Source organism: Rutidosis leptorrhynchoides, chromosome 1 (genome assembly GCF_046630445.1).
Source record: "Rutidosis leptorrhynchoides isolate AG116_Rl617_1_P2 chromosome 1, CSIRO_AGI_Rlap_v1, whole genome shotgun sequence".
In the NCBI taxonomy this organism is placed as follows: domain Eukaryota; kingdom Viridiplantae; phylum Streptophyta; class Magnoliopsida; order Asterales; family Asteraceae; genus Rutidosis; species Rutidosis leptorrhynchoides.
In genome coordinates this window covers 392,256,720-392,281,883 of record NC_092333.1, presented here as the reverse complement: position 1 = coordinate 392,281,883, position 25,164 = coordinate 392,256,720, and the positions used below count along the sequence as shown (strand labels likewise).

Genomic DNA, 25,164 nt, shown 5'->3' with positions numbered 1-25,164 from the left:
CGACACCGCATAAATAAAATCGTCCATTTCGGCCATATCAGGAGAGTAGCAATTTTTTGGCGCTGCTGCCGGGGAGTTGGTATCAGATAATACTACTTTTTCATCTAACTCATTCACAAGCGTTTAGTGTTGTCTAAGAAAGACAATTATACACGGACTTGGTTGTTGGATTTTCCGAACTGTCTCCAATTATATTAGAACCAAAAGGATCCTGCCTCTCCGTAGTCGGCCCAGCTACTTGGTTTGTTGAATAGTTTGTGCGAAGCTCTGTTATCGAAATACCAGAGAATCAGTAGCAAGAACCAAAAACATATTAAACTTAGGATAATTAGATTACGTTATAATCAGATTAGAATATCTTAGACTACTTTAGATTAAGGCTACCTTAGATTACCTTAGATTACTTTAGAATAGCCTTAGATTGCTTTAGACTAAATTGGGATGTTAGCTTATTTGCTTAAAAATTAAAAACAAAAAGGCATACCCAGTGTATGACCCAAACCCGATCTAGACCAGGGTCGTTGTTATTCGTACCTGATCCAGATGCAATAATCTCTAAAGCACGCAAGGAAGAACGAATCTGTAATCGAATGGCGTTACGCGTTACTTTAGCAGAAACATAAAACCCACAATTGAAGGTCGATGAGGACCGATTAGATTCCCAGAGATTCAAGGACACTCGTTCGAATTAAAACATCACATTATACAGTTCATCCAAAATAGCTGTCGGTTTCATGGGTTACCGAATGATGATCCTAAATCTCACCTTGATAAATTAACATCTCTTTCAAACTCCTACAAACATTCAGGGATAGGACAAGATATAGTCTGGCTATACTTGTTCCCCTATTCTCTCACTCATCATGCACAAACATGGTTTGAAGGATTGGAAAAAGATTCCATCACGTCATGAACGGAGATGGCTACTAAATTTCTAACCAAATATTTCCCTCTTTCCAAACAAACCAAACTCAAGAATGATATCATTAACTTCAAACAAAGTTATGATGAATCTCTTTACACTGCATGGGAGCGATTCAAAACCCTGCTGAAGAAATGCCCTAATCACCAGTTAGAACGGTCAGCCCAAATCTGTACCTTCTACAATGGTCTTACGGTAAATCATAGGACGATGATCGATGCCGTAGCTCAAGGAAATCTGATGAACCAAACCGCAGACGAAGCATGGGAGTTGCTCGAGAACATGACAATGCATCATCATGACTGGAACAGTGGTGAAAGAACTTCATCATCTGCACCACTCTCCGCACTTAATAATCAAACGTAGGCCAACAAATCTCTCACAGACAAGATGGAATCTCTCGCCAAACAACTCGAAGAATTGAAGACGCAGCTTTCATGACCCGTCCTAATCCATCTGGACGAATACATTACATTTGGTTACATCGCGAGGTACTTGACCTCTATATGATACATCTTACAAACCTTGCATTCGTTTTTAAAAGACAAACTTTCATTACCTCAAAAGTTGATGGTATGCGTACCATTTCATAATATATTCAACTATACTTGACTAAGTAATAATCTTGATGAACTCGACGACTCGAATGCAACGTATTTTGAAATATGTCATGAATAACTCCAAGTAATATCTCTAATATGAGAAAATGCACAGCGAAAGATTTCTTTCATACCTGAGAATAAACATGCTTTCAAGTGTCAACCAAAAGGTTGGTGAGTTCATTAGTTTATCATAATCATTCATTTTCATCATTTTAATACACCACAAGATTTCAGTTTCCATAAATATCCGTACACTCGCAAGTGTATAAAAGTATTTTATAAGTTGTTGAGCGCTTCGGTAACCATACTTAACAATTAATGTGGCATATTCCCTTTATTATGAAATCTCCCTACACTGTACCAAGTGTAGTAAAAACTAAGTACTATGCAACCGTTTACGATACTAGAGCGACTAGCCCGGTTGGGGTTGTCAAACCCGATAGATCTATCAATAGGATTCGCGCTTACATGTTCTTACAACATGTAAATATCAGTTACCAAGCTATTAGGGAAGATATGCAAGGTGGTACAACTCAACGTAGAATATATTTTAAGTACTTGTGTCTATTTCGTCAAACATAAAAGCAGCGCATGTATTCCCAGCCCAAAAATATATATTGCAAATGCAATTAAAAAGGGAGCAAATGAAACTCACAATACGATATTTTGTAGTAAAAATATGCATACGACGGAACTGAACAATGCAGAGTTGACCTTGGATTCACGAACCTATATCATTCATATATATATTAAAACATATAACAAGTTCATATATTAACAATATTTATATACTTGTCATATTTAATGATTCATATTTCATATCTTAAATATATTTATTTTATATATCTTGAATAATTAATTAATACTTATTAAAAATATAATTAGGTTATCTGTTTTAAATATGATTTTATATATCTAGTAGTTATTTTAATAATAATAATGATATTATCAATACTTATACTTATTTTAATAACAATAATAATCATAATCATAATAACAATAATAATAATTGATCATAAATTCTTTATTTTAGTAATAATAATAATAGTAATAATTATATTACTAATGATAATAACAATAATAATAATAATTTTAGAAATGAAAACTACCTTCAAAAAGCTTTTCTAAAAAATATGCCCCAAATCGGATTTGAACTCGAGACCTCTCGCACACCCGCAAACACATTTAACCATTCTTCCATTCAAGTTTTTCTGATTTATATTACAACCCAACTTACTTATCTAGTACTTCTTAATGCCATGTTCATCATCTTCTTCACCATGTCTAACATCAAACGGGGGCAAAAACTTAACAACAATCGAACGGTTTTTCATTTATGACTTGTAAACAATATGAAACAAAAAAATAAAAGTGTTCTTGTGATTAGAAAAATTCAGAAAAAGTTGAAAAAAAATACTGCTGAAGCTGGTAACACTTCAAAAAAAAAAAAAATTAATGTTTTCAATTTTGAGTTCGTTTTGGACAATCTTTACAACTTGAAATATGTTTTAAATCATTCCTAAAAACTTTGTGAATCGTCAATTTCAACAGAAATATCAAAACAAGCTCTAATTTCTTGATGAACAAATTAGTTGACTTTTGACAAAATAACTTTGACTCGCAAATTCGAATTCGTTATTAAGAATTGGAACTTGAGATTTTGCAGGAAGTTTAAGTAAATGATTCCTAACAACTATGCATTTTTAGTTTTTGAAATTTTTTTCGAATTCACGTTAGTGTATATCACTGTGAAGAACTCAAGAACTCAAAAATTAATTTTTAGATTAAGAGTGTTATAGGTTATGATTACAACATGAATTGTGTTGCAAATCATTCCTATAATCTTTATGAATCATCAAATTAACTAGAGATATCAAAACAAACTCGAATTTGATTCAAGAACACTTAGTTGACATTGAAAACCAAAACTTTGACTCCCAAATTAGAAATTAATATAAAGAATTGAGGATTGAAAACTTACAGATAGTTTAGTTAGATGAATTCTAACACTTCTGCATTTAAGGATTTTGAAAATTAATACTAAATCAAAATTTGGCTAAAAAGATGAAGAACAGAGAGTACGAGTTTATTTTCTGAAATTTTTGGGTTAATTCTATCACTGAATGCATTAACCAATATATAGCAAAGGATTTCTGTTTTGAATTGTGATTGAAGCAGACTCATAACAAACTCCGATAGATTTAAAATCAAATACAGTATGGATGTGGATGTGAAACTGAATTTGTTTCTGCATGTGTTAAATTTTAATTTAATACATATTAATAGTAATTATACTAATATTATTAATAATAATTATATTAATAATAATTCTAAAAATAACTAAATAATAGTAATAATATCATAAAAATGATAATAAAATAAAATAAAAAAATAAGAATTCATTTAAATCATAAATAAATTTTAATCTTAATTATTTTGTACATTATTTTACATTTTCAATTCAAATGATTATTTTGTATTTTATTAATTCAACTTAATATGCACTCTTATATTTATATATGTATATATATATATTTACATATTTATTTACACACAATTGTTTATGAATCGTCGGGAATAGTCACAGGTTAAATGAATCCATGTAAATAGTTTAAAATTTTTGAGACTCAACTTTACAGACTTTGCTTATCGTGTCGATATCATTTAAAGATAAAGTTTAAATTTGGTTGGAAATTTCCGGGTCATCACAACAGCCGCAGCAAGTTAACCAGGCTCAGGCCTGTATTAACTGTACCAACCCGCAACCCACTGAAGAATATCAAGTTGAGTACGAGAACCATGACGGTTCAGTCTATTACGTTCAATACCCAACTCGTCAATCGAATCTCGGATTCAATCAAGAACCTAGGGTTAATCAATTCCAAAGAAACAACCAGCCTTTTCGCTATCGTTACCCACTTTAATATCGGCTAAAAAGTCATGTTTTCACCTCGGTATTAAGGCCCAAAAACAATAAAGTTCTAAACTTTATCGCCAAAATACCCGCTTTATCAGCTAAAGTTGAAGAACAAGTGATTACGAAGACGATGCAAAAAGAATGAAGATTGTCGGAGCTAAAACGAAGATTCTAGAGCGAAAACGGTGAAAGACAAGAAATCAAGTTATGATTCAGCAAATCAGCAAGCCAAACGGCTTACCAAATGGGCTGCCAAACGGCTTGCCAGTATGGTAAATATCCTGCCACACAGCCAAGATCAAACGGGCACAGCAAATGGGCAAAGCTAGCAAATGGCCCCTGCAAACAGCTTGCCAAATGGCCTGCCAGCCATTTGCAGACAAATTTGAAGTCTGTTTAAAGGGTCTTTGTCATCCATTTTTACACACACTTCAAATCACTTCCTTCTCTTTCTTTATACAATATTAGTCATACTTTCAAGGTATTCAACTCCGTGCAGGAAACCTAGTACCCAGAAAAGAACGCCGAAGATTGTATTAGGAGCGGTCTGGAGTTTGAAGTTGTCACTTTTGTATTCGGAACTCGTTTAATTTACTAGTACTTCTATCCTTTGTCTTTATATAATTTTTTCCATTATTATGCTTTGTGATAATGTTGTCATGATTAGCGAGTAGTTATCTTTAGTGTATGTTGGGATGTAGTCAGTTATAATGCCGAAATAGTATTATGGCTTGTGTATGTTGTCGAGATGATTTCCAATTATGCTTTAAACTCAATCGCTTTTCCAACTAACAGAACGTAGTTATCGGCTCTGTTATTGGAAAGTCACGAACCCCGATTCAGAGTACAGTATCTGTGTCACCCCTTGGTAAGAGAAGTCTATCGAATACAACGTAAGTTTGACTGAGGCACACCGGTTGTAGTAAGTCCACCGAGCTTTGGATTCTGACTGAGGATTCTTTCGTAGTGAAACATCTAACTAGACCCTTAGTACATTGTCGGTCCTAGACCATGATAGTGTAGTCACCAAGCATATAAACTTCGTACGTGCACGCTAAAGCACATCGGTTGTTGTAAGCTGTACCTCTGCTAAGTAAGACCATGGAACCCGGTCAGTACTGATTAGTACACTTCACCATAACGCGGTCTTAAGCATTGTACCCCGCTTGAGAGATTCTTGGTTAATTAAGGAACTGTTTGTTTAAACACATAAAGGATTGGACCGGTAGGATAACCGAACGTGTTCATGGAATTCAAACTTGATTTGGCCATGGTGTTTTTTATGGTTAAACTCTTTTTAAGGGCCTAACTATCTTTTAAACCCAATCATTAACGAAATCATCGAAACACATCACGTCTCTCGAATACGGTAAACCCTGTATTCCATTATGCTTAAGAAAGTTTAGACCTTTGTGGAATGATAATACGTCACCCAACCGAGTCGCTCAATTGGATGAGCCGTCTGAATGTGTATACCTATAGTCAGACTGCACGGGCATCGGGGGTAAGGGACGTTGCTGTCTATTCAGAATCTTCAAGCCTATCGCATTACCCAGTGACTTGTCTTATGACAGGGGAGTTTAGGACTAGTGTAATGAATACAAGGCTCCTGCCTATACATTAGCCAGCATTCCATAATCCCGAAAAAGTAACTGATGAAATCATAACATGCGCTTGTTTTAACCTTAATTACAAAGTTTATTGCATTTACTTTATCTGTCTTATAAACTAGAAAAACCCAAAATTAGGTAAACACTACTCCTCCACCTTAGAATTATCGTAAGCTTTAAATATATGTTCGATTCTATTGATATCTTAAAAATACGATCCTAGGTCATACTTCCCTTACTCATAATAAAGAGTAGTGTGATTAGGCCCCGCTAAATATAAATTTAAAACCATTACCCTCCTGCTGGTGGTTGATTCTGACGCCTTGCGACCTAACGACACCGCATAAATAAAACCGTCCGTTTCGGCCATATCAGCAGCTGTGGTATTTGCATTGAAATTATGGATTTATATGGTACAAACTGTGTGATATGTATAGACCATAAGAGCCTCCAGTATATTTTTATGCAGAAAGAACTGAATATGCGATAGAGCTGGTGGATTGAGCTTATAAAAGATTACGATTGTGAAATAAAATTTCATCCGGGCAAAGCGAATGTTGTTGTAGATGCTTTGAGTCATATGAAAACTGTGAAAACGGTAAAATTCATGAGAACTGAAATAGTTTCAGACCTTGTTGAACAGATAAGACAAGCTCAAGCCCAAGCTTTATTGGAAGAAAATTTAAAGACTGAATTGATGACCAAAATAAAAGACCAATTGACTGATGATTCTCGTAGACTTAAGATGTTTAAGAACCGAATTTGGGTGCCTATGCTTGGAAATTTAAGGAAATTGATCTTAAATGAAGCGCAAAAATTGAGGTTGACCGTCCATCCGGGTACTATCAAGATGTATAATGACTTGAAACCGATGTATTGGTGGCAAACGATAAAGAAAGATGTTTCTCAATTGGTAGAAAAATGTCATATTTATGCTCAAGTTAAACCTGAACATCAGAAACCCTATGGTTCGTTACAGAAGTTGAAAATTCCATAATGGAAATGGGATCATATTACGATGAATTTTTTAACCAAACTACCTAGATCTCAGAGAGGTAATGATATGATTTGGGTAATTATTGATCGACTGACAAACTGTGCACACTTTCTAGCAACAAAAGAGACAGCCTCGATGAGTGTTTTGGCAGAATTATACTTAAAAGAGATAGTTAGTCGACATGGGGTTCCGTTGTCTATCATATCCGACAGAGATTCTAGATTTGTGTCGAACTTCTAGAACAGTTTACAAAAAAGTTTGGGAACGTAGGTAAATCTGAGTACAGCGTATCATCTACAGATTGACGGTCAGAGTGAGCGTACAATACAGACACTAGAGGATATTGTCATACCCTGTCCTAATCAATCTGGACGAAGTCACCAACATCTGGTCCCATTGCGATGATCGACTCCAAGTAATGTCTTTAAAATGAGCAAATGCACAGCGGAAGATTTCTTTCATACCTGAGAATAAACATGCTTTCAAGTGTCAACCAAAAGGTTAGTGAGTTCATAGGTTTATCATAAAACAATAAAATTCATCATTTTGATAGACCACAAGATTTAAATGCTGCATGGTACAAATGGGCCCGAATCCTATACCCACCTGTAATGTACATGCGATATTTTTTAAATACATTACACCTTTCTCGTGTACGAAATCATCTTTCATAAATCTTAGTAACCGTACACATATCTCGTGCACAAAAATAACATACACATAACCTGTATATAAAATCATTCTCTCGATACATAACATTCACTTTTCATTGCTTTCATAGCTTGGCTTGGTAACCGACCTGAACATATAATGCGCATAATAATATTCCCAAAACAGAACATCTCGTCTGTATAATAATCATATAAACTTCGAAGTACTAAACACCACGCCCACTAGCCCTTCCGTCTAGTGAACATTCTGGGTGAGGGTGTTAAACCCGGTAGCTACCTTTAGGATTCGCGTCAATTAGGCGTGCACTAATTCTCAAAATTAGTGATGTTCCCTAATTCTTAGGTTACCAAGCAATAATAATAATCAGGGGAAAAATATTCATATCAATTGTGGCAATTATCACGTCCACATAATTTAATGGTGGCAATTATCACGTCCACATAATTCATTCGGTGAATGTTTTTCTTGTGTCTATCTCGTCAAACATTTTTAAAAGCATTTCATGTATTCGCAGTTCAAAATGTATTTCAAAAGCATTTAATAAAGCAGTTATAAAGTAGTTATAAAGCAGCGCATGTATTCTCAGTCCCAAAAATGTAAAGAGTAAAAGGGAATCAAATGAACTCACAATACTGTATTTTGTAGTAAAAATACATATGACGACAATGAACAATGCAGGGTTGGTCTCGGATTCACGAACCTATATCATTTGTATATATATTAAGACCTATAATAACAATTAAGCAATTATATATATTAATATTAATATACTTAATAATTTGTATGTGATATTACTAAATAAATTAGTTATAACTATTTTATATACTTTAGATAAATAATTAATATTTATATATATGATTATATTAAAATATGTTTATCTATCATATGTAATTTAATTAATATTTTATAATAATAACATTTCATTTAAAAACAATATGTAATATTAATATAGATATGATGCATGTAAAAATATATTTTTATATAAATATCATTTGTTTGTTAAAATTATAACAATACTAAAATAATGATATTAATAATAATTCATTGTAACTTAATCATTTTCATGATATTATTTGTATCTATATTCTTTATGTTTGTAATCACCATAATAATAATAATGTTAATAATTATAATAATGATAATAATATTATTAATAATAATGTGTTAAAGATAATAATAAAAATAATATTACTTAATACTCATAATAATAATAATAATAATAATAATAATAATAATAATAATAATAATAATAATAATAAGTATAATAATAATAATAATAATAATAATAATAATAATAATAATAATAATAATGATAATGATAATGATAATGATAATGATAATGATAATAATGACAATAGCAATAATACTACCTTAAGATAATTAATAAGCTTCAAAAATAAAGGAAACTGTCACTGCCCGAAATTGAACCCACGACCTCTCGCTAACCCACAACACTCCTAAACCAATGAACCGTGAATTCTTTTTCAAATTAATTACCACATTTTATTGCCTTAACCTGTTCGTTATCATCTTCAACATAACCTTATCATCATTATCTTTATATTTCATGTATCAACAACCCTTCATCATTTTCTACAATTATTTACCAATTAACATCTTTATCATCATCAATAATCATTCATCGTCTTTGTTATCATGATCATCATCATTCATCCTCCTTAATCAACACCATCTTCGTCACTCATCATCTTCGTTTGAACACTAACATCGTAGCATCATGTATCATCGTCATGTTCGTGTAACCATATCATCATCATTCTAATATCAATATTATCAAGCATCGACCTTTTTTATCGTTCCATCGTCATTACATTTGATTGGTGATTTAATTAGGGAGTGTACTATAGCAGCAGCCCAACAGCAAACAACACCTGGTTCTCGACCCATCTTTAGAAACAGACTACATGGCCCAATATCAAAGCAAACTCACGGCCCAATCTACAAATTTAGGTGGTGTGCTCTCGACCAAATTTAGAAACGGGCAACAGAATAAAAAAAAAATATAGCAGCCGAAAAATATTTCTCACCGAGTGGTGCAAGTGGGGTTTATTTATTTATGGAATTTGTCGGCCAACAAGGGTAAAAAGGAACGTGCCATAACATTAAAATTATCATTATCCCTAATCACTTTTTCATCATTGTCGATATTTATCCAAGCTCACCATTACTTTCTTTACTCCCTTCGATCACGATTAAAATAGATATGAAACGTGCAGTTGGTGGTTATGGTGAAGATGGTTATTTGGTTATCAATTCAAAACAGAAAATAGAAGCATTTGGTGGGCGTATCGGTTGTGGGTGTAACCTGTGGTGGTTCGATTGAAATATTTGAAATGGGTTTGATAGTGTTTGTCATCGGAACAAATGGAGAGGGTGGTGTTTTGTATAAGGTTTTTGAATGGTAAAATAGTACTAATAACCCGACAACAGGGACATCATTTATTCATCTCATCGTGATCGTTCATGGCTGAAAATAGGAAATAGCTAGTAGTTTAAATGTTGTTAGGTGTTTAAATGGGTTTGGTCTTTTGGTGGTGAACAGAAATGAATTTAATAGTAGCAGTAGAAGCTTCATCAACTAAGGTGGTTAAATGATGGTTCTAGTTGTAGTTTTGCAGTTGTGGTTAATTTAGTGGCGGTGTAGGATTAAGGTGAGGGAGTTGGTGGTCGACATGGTGTGGTGATGGTGTTTATGTATGGTAGCGGTTGTTTGCTCTTGAAGGTGGTGTTCGATTTGTTTTGGCTCTAACAGAAAAACAGACACAAGATAATTGCAGCACCGAATAGCTGCTCAACAGAAACATCTAAGCAGCAAGAACAATTTGGGGTGTTTGGCTTGATGTTGTCGCTGGTGGATTGATAAGAGTGGTGGTGTTTTCTCGGTTATAAGCATAAATGGAGTCAGGAGATGAGGTGGTTGTGATTGTGTATGTATGTGTACTAATAATCCTATCTATATGTATATATATTAGTTAGTGAGCAAACAAGCACAGTATTAAACAGAAATCTCATAATTCATTTGCGCACAGTATAGTATCGAAATTCTTTGTGATTAGATGTTAAACAGAAACTTGGCATGTATCAATCAATATATATGCAACTATCAATATAATAATTAATATTTATATTATAATAATATTCATATATTAATTAAATATAGCAAGGAAAAACAACGTGAGAATTCAATCATGCCAACAGTTTTGACTGCAATATCGTACTCCGTTTGATAAATCAGTGGCGGATAAAAGTGCTCAGAAAAATTCCAAATATTTAAATTAATTAACATTATTTATTTTGGTCATTATGGTATAAAATCCGATCATTAATTTTTTAGATAAAAATTACAACAACTGTCCCTCTCAAATCTGGGTAAAATATAAAAAGTGTTAAAATTAAATAACTAGATTGTAAATACATTTTTAGTAAGCCTAAAATTTATAGAACTCATTTTCGGATCACCGTTTATTTTAAAATCATATAAGTTCGAATTAAACTTCTCTAAATAATAATCGAAATGTCCAACGAGTATTACAATCATTAAATAATTATATTTAATATTCTCTATACATATATTTATATTTATTTTTATATGTATCCACATTTATTTACAAATAATAGTTCGTGAATCATCGAGAATGGTCGAAGGTCAATTGAATATATGAAATAGTTTAAAAGTTTTGAGACTCAACTTTACAGACTTTGCTTATCGTGTCAAAATATTAAATCGTATCGAGAGTTTGGTTCAAAATTAGTCGAAATTTTTCGGGTCACTACAGTACCTATCCGTTAAAGAAATTTCGTCCTGAAATTTGATCGAGGTCGTCCTGGCTAACGATATGACGAATATGAGTTGATAAAAGGAGTTTTATCATCATTGAGTAAATGGATAAAACAATTCGATTACTTGAAGAGTATAGGTGAAGTTATCATAAAAGAGTGAAAAGTTTCGTCTTAACTTTTGACGTAGTCATGGTTAATTTCCGAAATTTAAGGAATTTAAGAAAATCTTCTAATCAGAAAGAAAATGTAATAGCACGATTTATTAGCAACTGTTGGAATTACGGAAGAACAGAAATATCAAGGAAATAATTCCGTGATATGCTTAGAGATTAAGTAGAATGAAAGAGTCATGTAACATGGCATATAATGAGGGTAAGATCTGTGAACCATCATCACGTTCCATTAGAAATTCAGCATGACTTACTGTAATATAACCACGTTGATCAAGTGTCATTATACTATACTAACTCATGCATCAATTTCTAACACTACTTCAAAAACATTCATATTTTAAATTCAAAGATTTACAGAATATAGAAACTAAAACAGTTTACTTTTATGAGATAACATAGATAGCGCGGAGAGATAATTAATATCGGACGAGAATATTTATGAAGATATCTTCAGAAATATTGAGGATATTAATAATGAAAGATACGATAATATCTTAAAATTTTGAATCAAATTGTGATGAAGAAATTCATTCACGATGATTTAGAGTGATTAAGGAGCAAGGTACTCGTTAAAGATTTCATCAGCTTTTTCAAAACTCAGAAAACTGATTCATAGGCTAAAGCGCTTTTCAGAACTTCAGAATTGAAGTTTTGTAAATCCAGGAGATATATATATATATATATATATATATATATATATATATATATATATATATATATATATATATATATATATATATATATATATATATATATATATATATATATATATATATATATATATATATAATTGTTGTCGTAAAATCGCTGAGGAATTCGAGATTATCAATTGATGCCTCTCAGTATTCGGTATGATAATTATCGTTACAAGATGCCGATTCGTTCATGATAAGACTCCAATAGATAAATATAGTGATTTGTCGGAGAGATTTAAACTAAGGAGCAACAAGGTTGCTAGTACGTCTGCTGGTAATATGGTGACATATAAAAGGTTCCCTGGCAACAATAAAAGGGTATGCATATATATCAAGGTTATAATAAGGTTGTTTCAAACGAAAAGTCGAAGTTGACTTGCTGAAGCTGTGACAAAACTGATATTGTGAAAAAGAATTACAATGTTATCTTCTGTAATAACAATGCCAAAGGAGCTAGCACAGATACGTGTTAAACTTTTACTCAGGTTCCAAGAGTTTTTCAGGTGCATAACTATATGCATAAATCTTTCCTTCCGTAGATGAAGTGCGGTTGGTTCATCCTTTCGATTGAGGTGTTTTCAAGAATCATGAAAAGTTTGAACGCAGATTGGAATCGTCAAGATACAAATGAGGTTTAAGATGAAATCAAATGGCAAACTTGAAGAAATGTTTAGTTTCATATGTTATAATCAATATTTTAATTCATTTTAATTGTCCAATGTTATTAGTCCACAGTCGATAATCCACAATTAACAGTCCAATAATTCATATATAGTTTAATTTATAATATTTGAATTAATTAATATGTATCGTGGCCAGTGTACATGTCTCAGACTCGATCACAACTCAAAGTATATATATTATTGTAGAATCAACCTCAACCCTGTATAGCTAACTCCAGCATTACTGCATATAGAGTGTCTATGGTTATTCCAAATAATATATATAGATGCGTCGATATGATATGTCAAAACTTTGTATACGTGTCCCGATTAAAGTGTGTAAAATAAATAACATAAAATTAAATGACGATAAATAAAATTGCGATAAATAAATTGCGATAAATAAAATGTAATCAGTTATCTAGGAATAGTTAGCTAGGAACAGTTAGCGTGGATTCTTAACAAAATTCTTCTCATAGTTAAATTGTTTGTTTCTGACAAATTTTATTTTGTTCAATATTTTCTTCTTTATGTCACTTGTTGGATTCTGATATGTCAAAATCCAATTATGAAATTGAGTGAAAATAGTTATTCTGCGGTGAACGGATACGTATTTCGGTGGTTGTAAGTAGGATAGTAAATGACTGTTGAATCAGATTCAGAGAATGTACAGTGTAACTTATTAATGTGAAATCTAAATATTTCTCGGGTATTACCTACCCGTTAAAATATTTTCACCATTAACAGTTTGTACAAAAGAATTTTTAATTACAATCTTTATGAAAATATATATACATATATATTTTCTTCAGATGTAATCATGGATTTAATGAGTTAAAATGATATTAATCTCATTTGATTTTCGGTTTGAGCTAGAATAAATAATTTCTAAGACTTTAGAGATTACATAATCGCCATGAAGAACGAAGATAATTGAAGTAGAACGATACGTAGAACGATGATTATACTCGAGGTACAGAATGAGATGTTGAGGCATGGGTTGTTGAGACTTGGGTTGTTGGTGGTACTGGTGTTGATGTTGACGGTACTGTTGGTACTGGTTATGTTGCTGAAGCTGGTAGGTTTTGTACCACGTTTTCCAAATTGATTACTCGAGCGCGAAGCTCGTTGACTTCTTCCATTATTCCGGGATGATTGTCGATCGGAACGAGTGGATGAATATGGTTTAGAATTGTGGATAGAATATAATCGTGTCGAGATACTCTGAAAATGAGAGAGAAAATGGTGTCCCGGACAGGTTCTCCGTTTCAGGTTCTTCGCCAAGAGGGGAAGGTGGTGGATGGAAAGTATCGCCTTCTTCTCGTCTCCATTGATTAAGTCGACTACGAACTCATCAGATAAATTGGAGATGAATGATTGGTTGATTCATTCTAGTAACGCATGCTTTCGGAGCTCAGGTGGATATCCATATCGGAATAGCTGTCAGAATTTGAGGAATTCGAACTGGTTGAGGGATCCATCTCATACGATCAGATGGAGGATTTTTCGATATGAAATGATTTTCGAATATTGAATGATATTCTAACTACATAGAATATCTATATATATATAGTACTAAAGATTTCGTAGACTACGGAGGAATTTACGGCATATGTCAGGCAAGTCTACAGTAACAGATGCGCTAAGATATGAATTATCAGATACGCTAAGATATGAATTTTGTCTATACACTATTCATGCAGTCAATGCAGTAAAACGTGTCTAGACTAAGAATGATAAGCAGGTAATTTCCTAAGGATGATAAGTAGGTAATTTTCGATACGAAATGATAAGCAAAACTTTTGACATGCAGACACGGTAGAAATCCAGACCCACTAATGCATCTAAACAACTATCAGTTAGACACACTAATGCAAGACCTGGTTCGCTAAGACCACCGCTCTGATACCACATGTCATACACCGTCCTAATCCATCTGGACGAAGTCACCAACATCTGGTCCCATTGCGATGATCGACTCCAAGTAATGTCTTTAAAATGAGCAAATGCACAGCGGAAAATTTCTTTCATACCTGAGAATAAACATGCATTCAAGTGTCAACCAAAAGGTTGGTGAGTTCATAGGTTTATCATAAAACAATAAAATTCATCATTTTGATATACCACAAAATTTAAATGCTGCATGGTACAAATGGGCCCGAATCCTATACCCACCTGTAATGTACATGCGATATCTTTTAAATACAGTACACCTTTCTCGTGTACGAAATCATCTTTCATAAAACTTAGTAACCGTACACATATCTCGTGCACAAAAGTAACATACACATAACCTGTGTATAAAATCATTCTCTCGATACATAACATTCACTTTGCATTGCTTTCATAGCTTGGCTTGGTAACCGACCTTAACATATAATGCGCATAATAATATTCCCAAAACAGAACATCTCGTCTGTATAATAATCATATAAACTTCGAAGTACTAAACACCACGCCCACTAGCCCTTCCGTCTAGTGAACATTCTGGGTGGGGGTGTTAAGCCCGGTAGCTACCTTTAGGATTCGCGTCAATTAGGCGTGCACTAATTCTCAAAATTAGTGATGTTCCCTAATTCTTAGGTTACCAAGCAATAATAATAAGGGGAAAAATATTCATATCAATTGTGGCAATTATCACGTCCACATAATTCATTCGAGGAATGTTTTTCTTGTGTCTATCTCGTCAAACATTTATAAAAGCATTTCATGTATTCACAGTTCAAAATGTATTTCAAAAGCATTTAATAAAGCAGTTATAAAGTAGTTATAAAGCAGCGCATGTATTCTCAGTCCCAAAAATGTAAAGAGTAAAAGAGACTCAAATGAACTCACAATACTGTATTTTGTAGTAAAAATACATATGACGACAATGAACAATACAGGGTTGGTCTCGGATTCACGAACCTATATCATTTGTATATATATTAAGACCTATAATAACAATTAAGCAATTATATATATTAATATTAGTATACTTAATAATTTGTATGTGATATTAATAAATAAATTAGTTATAACTATTTTATATACTTTAGATAAATAATTAATATTTATATATATGATTATATTAAAATATGTTTATCTATCATATGTAATTTAATTAATATTTTATAATAATAACATTTCATTTAAAAACAATGTGTAATATTAATATAGATATGATACATGTAAAAATATATTTTTATATAAATATCATTTGTTTGTTAAAATTATAACAATACTAAAATAATGATATTAATAATAATTCATTGTAACTTAATCATTTTCATGATATTATTTGTATCTATATTCTTTATGTTTGTAATCACAATAATAATAATAATGTTAATAATTATAATAATGATAATAATATTATTAATAATAATGTGTTAATGATAATAATAAAAATAATATTACTTAATACTTATAATAATAATAATAATAATAATAATAATAATAATAATAATAATAATAATAATAATAATAATAATAATAATAATAATAATAATAATAATAATAATAATGACAATAGCAATAATACTACCTTAAGATAATTAATAAGCTTCAAAAATAAAGGAAACTGTCACTGCCCGGAATTGAACCCACGACCTCTCGCTTACCCACAACACTCCTAAACCAATGAACCGTGAATTCGTTTTCAAATTAATCACCACATTTAATTGCCTTAAGCTGTTCGTTATTGTCTTCAACATAACCTTATCATCATCATCTTTATATTTCATGTATCAACAACCCTTCATCATTTTCTACAATTATTTACCAATTAACATCTTTATCATCATCAATAATCATTCATCGTCTTTGCTATCATGATCATCATCATTCATCCTCCTTAATCAACATCATCTTCGTCATTCATCATCTTCGTTTGAACACTAAGATTGTAACAACATGTATCATCGTCATGTTCGTGTAACCATATCATCATCATTCTAATATCAATATTATCAAGCATCTTCCTTTTTTATCCTTCCATCTTCCTTACACTTGATTGGTGATTTAATTAGGGAGTGTACTATAGCAGCAGCCCAACAGCAAACAACACCTGGTTCTCGACCCATCTTTAGAAACAGACTACATGGCATAATATCAAAGCAAACTCACGGCCCAATCTACAAATTTAGGTGGTGTGCTCTCGACCAAATTTAGAAACGGGCAACAGAATAAAAAAAAATATAGCAGCCAAAAAATATTTCTCACCAAGTCGTACAAGTGGGGTTTATTAATTTATGGAATTTGTCGGCCAACAAGGGGAAAAAGGAACGTTCCATAACTTTAAAATTATCATTATGCCTAATCACTTTTTCATCATGCTCGATATTTATCCAAGCTCACCATTACTTTCTTTACTCGCTTCGATCACGATTAAAATAGATATGAAACGTGCAGTTGGTGGTTATGGTGAAGACAGTTATTTGGTTATCGATTCAAAACAGAAAACAGAAGCATTTGGTGGGCGTATCGGTTGTTGTTTACTCGTCTAATACATGCAGCAGGAATTTAGCAGAAACAGTAAATTAATTGTGGTTGTGGGTGTAACCTGTGGTGGTTCGAGTGAAATATTTGAAATGGGTTTAATAGTGTTTGTCATCGGAACAAATGGAGAGGGTGGTGTTTTGTATAAGGTTTTTGAATGGTAAAATAGTAGTAATAACCCGACAACAGGGACATCATTTATGCATCTCACCGTGATCATTCATGGCTGAAAACAGGAAATAGCTAGTAGTTTAAATGTTGTTGGGTGTTTAAATGGGTTTGGTCTTTTGGTGGCGAACAGAAATGAATTTAATAGTAGCAGTAGAAGCTTCATCAACTAAGGTGCTTAAATGATGGTTCTAGTTGTAGTTTTGCAGTTGTGGTGAATTTAGTGGCGGTGTAGGATTGAGGTGAGGGAGTTTGTGGTCGACATGGTGTGGTGATGTTGTTTATGTATGGTGGAGGTTGTTTGCTCTTGAAGGTGGTGTTCAGTTTGTTTTGGCTCTAACAAAAAAACAAACACAAGATAACTGCAGCACCGGATAGCTACTCAACAAAAACATCTAAACAGCAAGAACAATTTGGGGTGTTTGGCTTGATTTCACGTTCAAGAAGAAAATAAAGAGAGGGAGAGATGGTGGTTCGCGGTGGTTCTTGTAGGTGGTCGTGGGTTAATGTTATCGCTGGTGGATTGATAAGAGTGGTGGTGTTTTCTCGATTATAAACATAAACGGAGTCAGGAGATGAGGTGGTTGTGATTGTGTATGTGTGTGTACTAATAATCCTATCTATATGTATATATATTAGTTAGTGAGCAAACAAGCACAGTATTAAACAGAAATCTCATAATTCATTTGCGCACAGTATAGTATCGAAATTCTTTGTGATTAGATGTTAAACCGAAACTTGGCCTGTATCAATCAATATATATGCAACTATCAATATAATAATTAATATTTATATTATAATAATATTCATATATTAATTAAATATAACAAAGAAAAACAACGTGAGAATTCAATCATGCCGACAGTTTTGACTGCAATATCGTACTCCGTTTGATAAATCAGTGGCGGATAAAAGTGCTCAGAAAAATTCCAAAATTTTAAATTAATTAACATTATTTATTTTGGTCATTATGGTATAAAATCCGATCATTGATTTGTTAGATAAAAATTACATCAACTGTCCCACTCAAATCTGGGTAAAATATAAAAAGTGTTAAAATTAAATAACTAGATTCTAAATACATTTTTAGTAAGCCTAAAATTTATTGAACTCATTTTTGGATCACCATTTATTTTAAAATCATATAAGTTCGAATTAAACTTCTCTAAATAATAATCGAAACGTTCAACGAGTATTACAATCATTAAATAATTATATTTAATATTCTCTATACATATATTTATTTTTATTTTTATATGTATCCACATTTATTTACAAATTATAGTTCGTGAATCGTCGAGAATGGTCGAAGGTCAATTGAATATTTGAAACAGTTCAAAAGTTTTGAGACTTAACTTTACAGACTTTGCTTATCGTGTCAAAATATTAAGTCGTATCGAGAGTTTGGTTTAAAATTAGTCGAAATTTTCCGGGTCACTACAGATATGCTTAGATCCTGCGTGTTAGAGTACGGTGATCCGTGGGATATACATCTACCTTTGATCGAGTTCGCCTACAATAATACTTATCATTCGAGTATTGGTATGCCGCTTATGAGATGTTGTATGGTCGCAAATGTAGAACGTAGACTTTTTGGTTAGAAGGAGGTGAGAAACAGTTTGCAGGTCCAAAATTAGTTCGGATAATAGCCGACAAGGTAGCGATAGCACGTGAAAAGTTGAAAGTGGCACGTGATAGACAGAAAATGTATGCCTATCCACGTAGACGTCCGGTGAACTTTGAGGTGCGTGATCGTGTTTACTTGAAAGTTTCACCGTGGAAGGGAGTTATCAGGTTTAGTAAGCGAGGTAAGTTAGTTCCGAGCTACATTGGACCGTTCAAAATTATTCAAAGGGTTAATGACCAAACTGTTGTGTTAGAGCTTCCAGCAGAGTTGGCAGGGATACATAACACATTCAACGTGTGTTACCTTAGAAAGTGTAAGGTCGACAATGAAACGCAACTAGTTCCATTGAGTGATTTGAAGGTAGACTTGAATCAAAAGCTAGTTAAAGAACTGGTTAGGATTGTCAATAGAAAGGTGACAAAGCTGAGAAAGAAAGAGATTCATATGGTACTTGTTGAGTGGAAGCATAGTTTAGGATCAAACCTTACATGGGAGACCGAAGACCTGATGAAGGCTTATTATCCACGTCTGTTCGACCATGACCAGATTTCAAGGACGGAATCTCTTTAAGGGGGTGTATTTGTAACATCCTCAGATCGGGCCTAGATGTATGACCTTTTTGCCCTTAGGCATAATTGTGTGGTTAATTATGCCTTAATTTTAATTAAATGTTTAGTTTTATTTTATTATTTGGTTAAGACCAGTTTGTGACAAGGGTCACAGAACAGGTATAACAACCCTCATTTTTCCACTCTGTAATGACTATACTGCCCATAGGGTTTTATTGTTGATTCGTATTTTAAATTAGGGTTGTTATCCGGACATAATAAATGAAGTAATTAATATTCATAAACCAAACCCTAACCCTAATACTCGTCATTAATGAACTAAACCCTAAACCTAATAATTTAGTGTAAACCCTAATTATTTAATGTAACCCTAACCCTAATAAAAATATTATTATTATCGTTATTATTATTATTATTATTATTATTATTATTATTATTATTATTATTATTATTATTATTATTATTATTATTATTATTATTATTATTAAGTGTATATATTATGTATTAAAAAGTATGTACTCTATATTAGTGTAAACAAATGTAAATTAAATATAAATATGAGTATATATATAAAATGATTAAGTAATAGGTGACAAATGTAAATTTTTAAATTTAATATAAAAATATATGTATTTATATATATACCAAAAAATATAAATAAATATATAATAAATTATATTAATTAAATAAAAGAAAATAAAATACAAGATATTCTAGAATGTTCCTTTTAATGAAAAAATAATAATAAAAAAAAGAAAAAGGCCTAGTCGGCTGAAAAAAAAAGGGAAAGAAATTAAGTTGTGTTTTTAAAAGGAATGTATTTTTCTTGGAGCCCAAGTCATTAAAAACTATAAATAGGGACTTAACCCCTCATAATTTTTACATTAAACTTTTGGAGCGCTCAAATCCCTGAAACAAATTTGTGAGTTTCTTTTCTTCTTTTCTTTTTTCTTCTTTTCATTTTTTCATTTTTCTTTTTTTTTGGCCGAAAACAACAACAACAACAATAATAATAATTTTTTATAAATTGTTACAAGCTTAATTAAATCCAACTTTCTACATGATAATTATTTGTATAATGAATGAGTTTTATAAAAATTGAATTTTCAGACAAATAATTCGTTTTTGTATTTTTAAAAATATTTGTTTATATTTTTCGGCCGAACCATTTAAAAATAAATAATAATTATGATTTGAGTTTATTAAATTATATATTATACATGTTAATTATTAATAAGTAATATGAGATCTAGGAAAAATAATTTTTCTAATTTATAATATGTTTTTATATTTTATTTAATTAAAATAGTTTCTTTAATATATATATATATATATATATATATATATATACGGTATACATATATATTTATAAAAAAAAAGGAAAAAGCATAATTAAGCTATATAAATATTTTTCCAGTAAAGTATGATATTTAATTTAAATAATTAGGTCAGTGGATATTTTATAAAAAATTATGTTCAAATTTTGTATTATTTAATGATAAAAACAAGGTGAAATTGGTAATAAAAATATATATGGTAAATAATAAATAATAAATAATTTTTCTGAGTTCATAAACTTTTTCTAGGGCTGAAAAAAATATAAAACTTAATTTATGGGTCAATTTAATAATTATTGTATAATTAAAATCTTTTATTATGTAAATAGAGGGTAAATTAGGAAATAATTATAAAAATAAATAAATCTTTTATTTAATATTTTTCTACATGTTAATTAACTGTAAAATAACTTATAAAAAATTTAAAAATAATTATTTATGTTAATTTGGTATTTTATGTAGAATTAAACTTGTTTTGTGATTAATTTAAGAATGGAAACAAATATAAATACAAAATTTTAATAAAAATAATTTCTTAAATTTTTCTACTGATTTTTATAATTAACTATGACTATAAAAATTATGTATATAATTATTAGGTATTTAATTAATTATTTAAGTATTTATGAATAATATTGAGTTAATAAAGTACTATATTATTAAGTATCTTGTAAATTAAGTAACAAATAATATAATACATTTATGTTATATATATATAGTATGAGATAATGATTAGTATATTGTAGATATTAATTAATCTAAGTTAAGATAGAAATTATAGCTTGAATAATAATACATATATAATTATTAAACTATAATTAGTTATATAATACAAATAGTAACTAAATAATTAACTTAGCTATATAATAAAAGATTATACACCTATAAAATGTGAAGGTTATAATCAAGATAACGTGCACTAAATACGAACCTCACCGCTACATATAGCCTAGGGTGGTCCTTGTTGCCTTAAGGGAACCGCTTGTGGATTTCGAATGCCAAGACATAGATTCTGGTCAAGAGCGCCTGGTAACAACTGACCATCAGAGTAACTTGTATGATAGCAACGAGATTTGGGTAAAGGTGCACAACGTCTTGTTATAGATTATAACCCGAACTTTCTATAATTAGAAAGTTACTATAAGTGGAAACTTTCCATAAATGGTAACTTTCCAAAAATGGAAATTATTTTAGAAAACCATCGTTATTAGTATAATTATTATACTTAAGTCTTTTAGGCAATATCTGATCGTACTTTCTATCTCTAGGTTGAGATCTCGATCACATTCTTCCGTCCAATTCATTTCTCTTGTGGAATAACTTTTCTGTGCTACTAAGGTGAACTCATAGCCCTGCTTTTACATGTTTTAATGTATTTTATAGGTGAGACACATGCTTGCTTTAAATGATTTACAATTTAGACACAAGTGCCTAAACTTTTTGATATGCAACTTCGTGAGACTTTTGTTAACTTGTATTCTTACATGCAAAATTCCCGCCATAATATCGTAAATTGCTGGAATTAAAATGTTGCAAGCTTAATTATTGTGAGTAGGCCTATTGAGAGTGGCATCTCTACCCATTGACCGATCGTCAAGGGGGTACATAATAATGATTACCGACACCCGTACAGTGTCAGGGGTTAATGTTTAGCTCGATATTGTAACTCATGGCATATTGAATATTTTGATATTTTGAAATAAATCTTGTGGTCTAAAACTTATTCAATATTAAACCTATGATGTTCACTCAACCATTATGTTGACATTTTAAGCATGTTTGTCTCAGGTGAAGAATAGTTTATGTGCTGCCCTATGTTGATTGCTTGCTGTTGCATTGGAGTCCACATTATTTACATTTTATCATTTGTTAAACATTGATTACTTTTAGGTTTACCATGTAAAACATTTCGCTTTCCACTGCAATTGAATTATTGAATTTATTAAACGTCTCACTTAGAGTCGTTCTCGTTATATAACTGTGTGATGATATTGAAAAAGTCATATTTACCCCCAGCCCTATTTGGGGGGTATGGCAGAGTGGTATCAAATCACAGTTTGTTATAGAGAACCAGGATTGCATTTATGTGTGCCTTATGTGTTAGTTAGGGTGCCTTAGCAATCTATAGGACTATGACCTTTCCTGACTTAAGATTTTAGTGCCTTTCCTTATTATTTCCTTTCGTGCTTTTATGTCTACCTTAGAAACATTCTGATTTCTTTCTTTCCTTTCTTTTAGGATGTCGAGCCACAACTCGATCTTTATTTCTGACTCCGAAGAATCCGATATGGAGATATCCGTTCACACTCCAGCTTATGAACCCGTTTCTCCACCAACGTCTCTAATTTACCAACCAGCTACTCCACCCGCATCTCCGGTCTACACACCTGCCACTCCACCACACTCATCGGTAAAGGAAGAACCTCATAATGATTATGATGGGGATGATGAGGGTGATGATGAAGAGATTGAAGAACACATTGAAGGTGAGGATGATTCCGATGGGGAACCCGAGGAAGAATCCGAACCCGAAGAAGAAGAAGTAGTTTGGGAACCAGCTAATGAGGAGGCTAATCCGGCTTATGATGGTCTTGGAGTTATCTGCAGTTTAGAAGATGATTCCGAGGAGGAAGATGAACCTCCTGTTATTAAGACTCCCTCACCTAAGAGGAAGGAGCCGGAGACTCCCGCTACTGATGATGCTAGTTTATCCAAGAAGTTAAAGCCTTTCGAGTTTGTCTACTCCGAGTATAATCATGCTCTAGTTCGGTGTGACATCATGAACCTATAGAGTCGCACTGTAACTTTGAGAGATACATTTCGCGATAGTTTGGATATGATGGAGAAGTGCATCGACTATACAAACAACGATGTAAAAAGGGTCTATGACAAGTTCTCCGTGATGTTTGCTAGACGAGAAAGAGAGCTCGACCGCCAGCATATTGCACTGGTGGAATTAGAGAAGTTTGTATTATACTTCAAGGGGTACATTAAGGACCATTTCAAGCTTCCGTCGCCTAAGAAAGATTAGATCTTAGGATTCTCATTTATTTCCATTTCCGTTGTTAATGTAAAGGCATATGCCTAAGTTACATTGGTTTTCTTTGATTCATGTAAAAACTAATGGTTTTATGGTTTAATTCAAGTATTTTGATTACATCTTGTTAATCCTATCATTTATCATACCTCAATTCGTATCTATTTGGATATATTTGTTTGGTTGTATTTGTTGTGTGAACCTTGTGCATTAATAAAACTTATCATTCGTTAGCACCACGAACTCTTCAACTAATACTGTATTTATGTATTGAAGAACGATGGCTCAATCAACTCGAGGTGCTACCAATATCCCGAATTTCTCTTTGACTCCTGCACCATTCCAACAGATGTTCACCGCCGCTCAAGGCAATCATAACAATCACCATGGGATCAACCAAGGAAGTCCTCCCACTTCTTGTAGCTACAAGGAGTTTATGAATTGTAAGCCTCCATCTTTTAAGGGAAGTGAGGAAGCTGTCGAACTAACTCGTTGGTTCGAAAAGCTCGAATCCATCTTTCGTATCTGTAACTGTGAGGATGTAGATCGAGTGAAGTATGCCACTCATATGCTAAGTGGCCTAGCTCTAACATGGTGAAACGGCTATGCCCAAACTATGGGGCTAGATGCTGCAAACGCAATTCCATGGCCTGTTCTGAAGCGAATGATGACAGAAAAATTTTGTCCGCGAAACCAAATTCAAAAGTTGGAAGTTGAGTTCTGGGAATTGAAGGTAAAAGGAACCGACATCAAAGCTTATACCAACAGGTTTATAGAGTTGGTTACTTTGTGCGCAGAGATGGTACCAACTGAGCAGAAAAAGATAGAAAGGTACATAGAAGCCGTTCCTGAATAGATTCAGGGAAATGTCATTGCTGTTAGTAAGGAAACTTTAG

General features: G+C 32.1%; 1 protein-coding gene across 1 annotated transcript; it reads left to right on the top strand.

Moving 5' to 3' along the window:
- The first annotated feature begins 17,430 nt into the window (after positions 1 to 17,430).
- On the top strand, positions 17,431 to 19,895 carry LOC139901069 (uncharacterized). Its single transcript, XM_071883811.1, has 2 exons — positions 17,431 to 17,518; positions 19,300 to 19,895. Exons 1-2 carry the CDS (start codon positions 17,431 to 17,433, stop codon positions 19,893 to 19,895), a joined length of 684 nt encoding a protein of 227 aa, XP_071739912.1.
- The last annotated feature ends 5,269 nt before the right edge of the window (positions 19,896 to 25,164 follow it).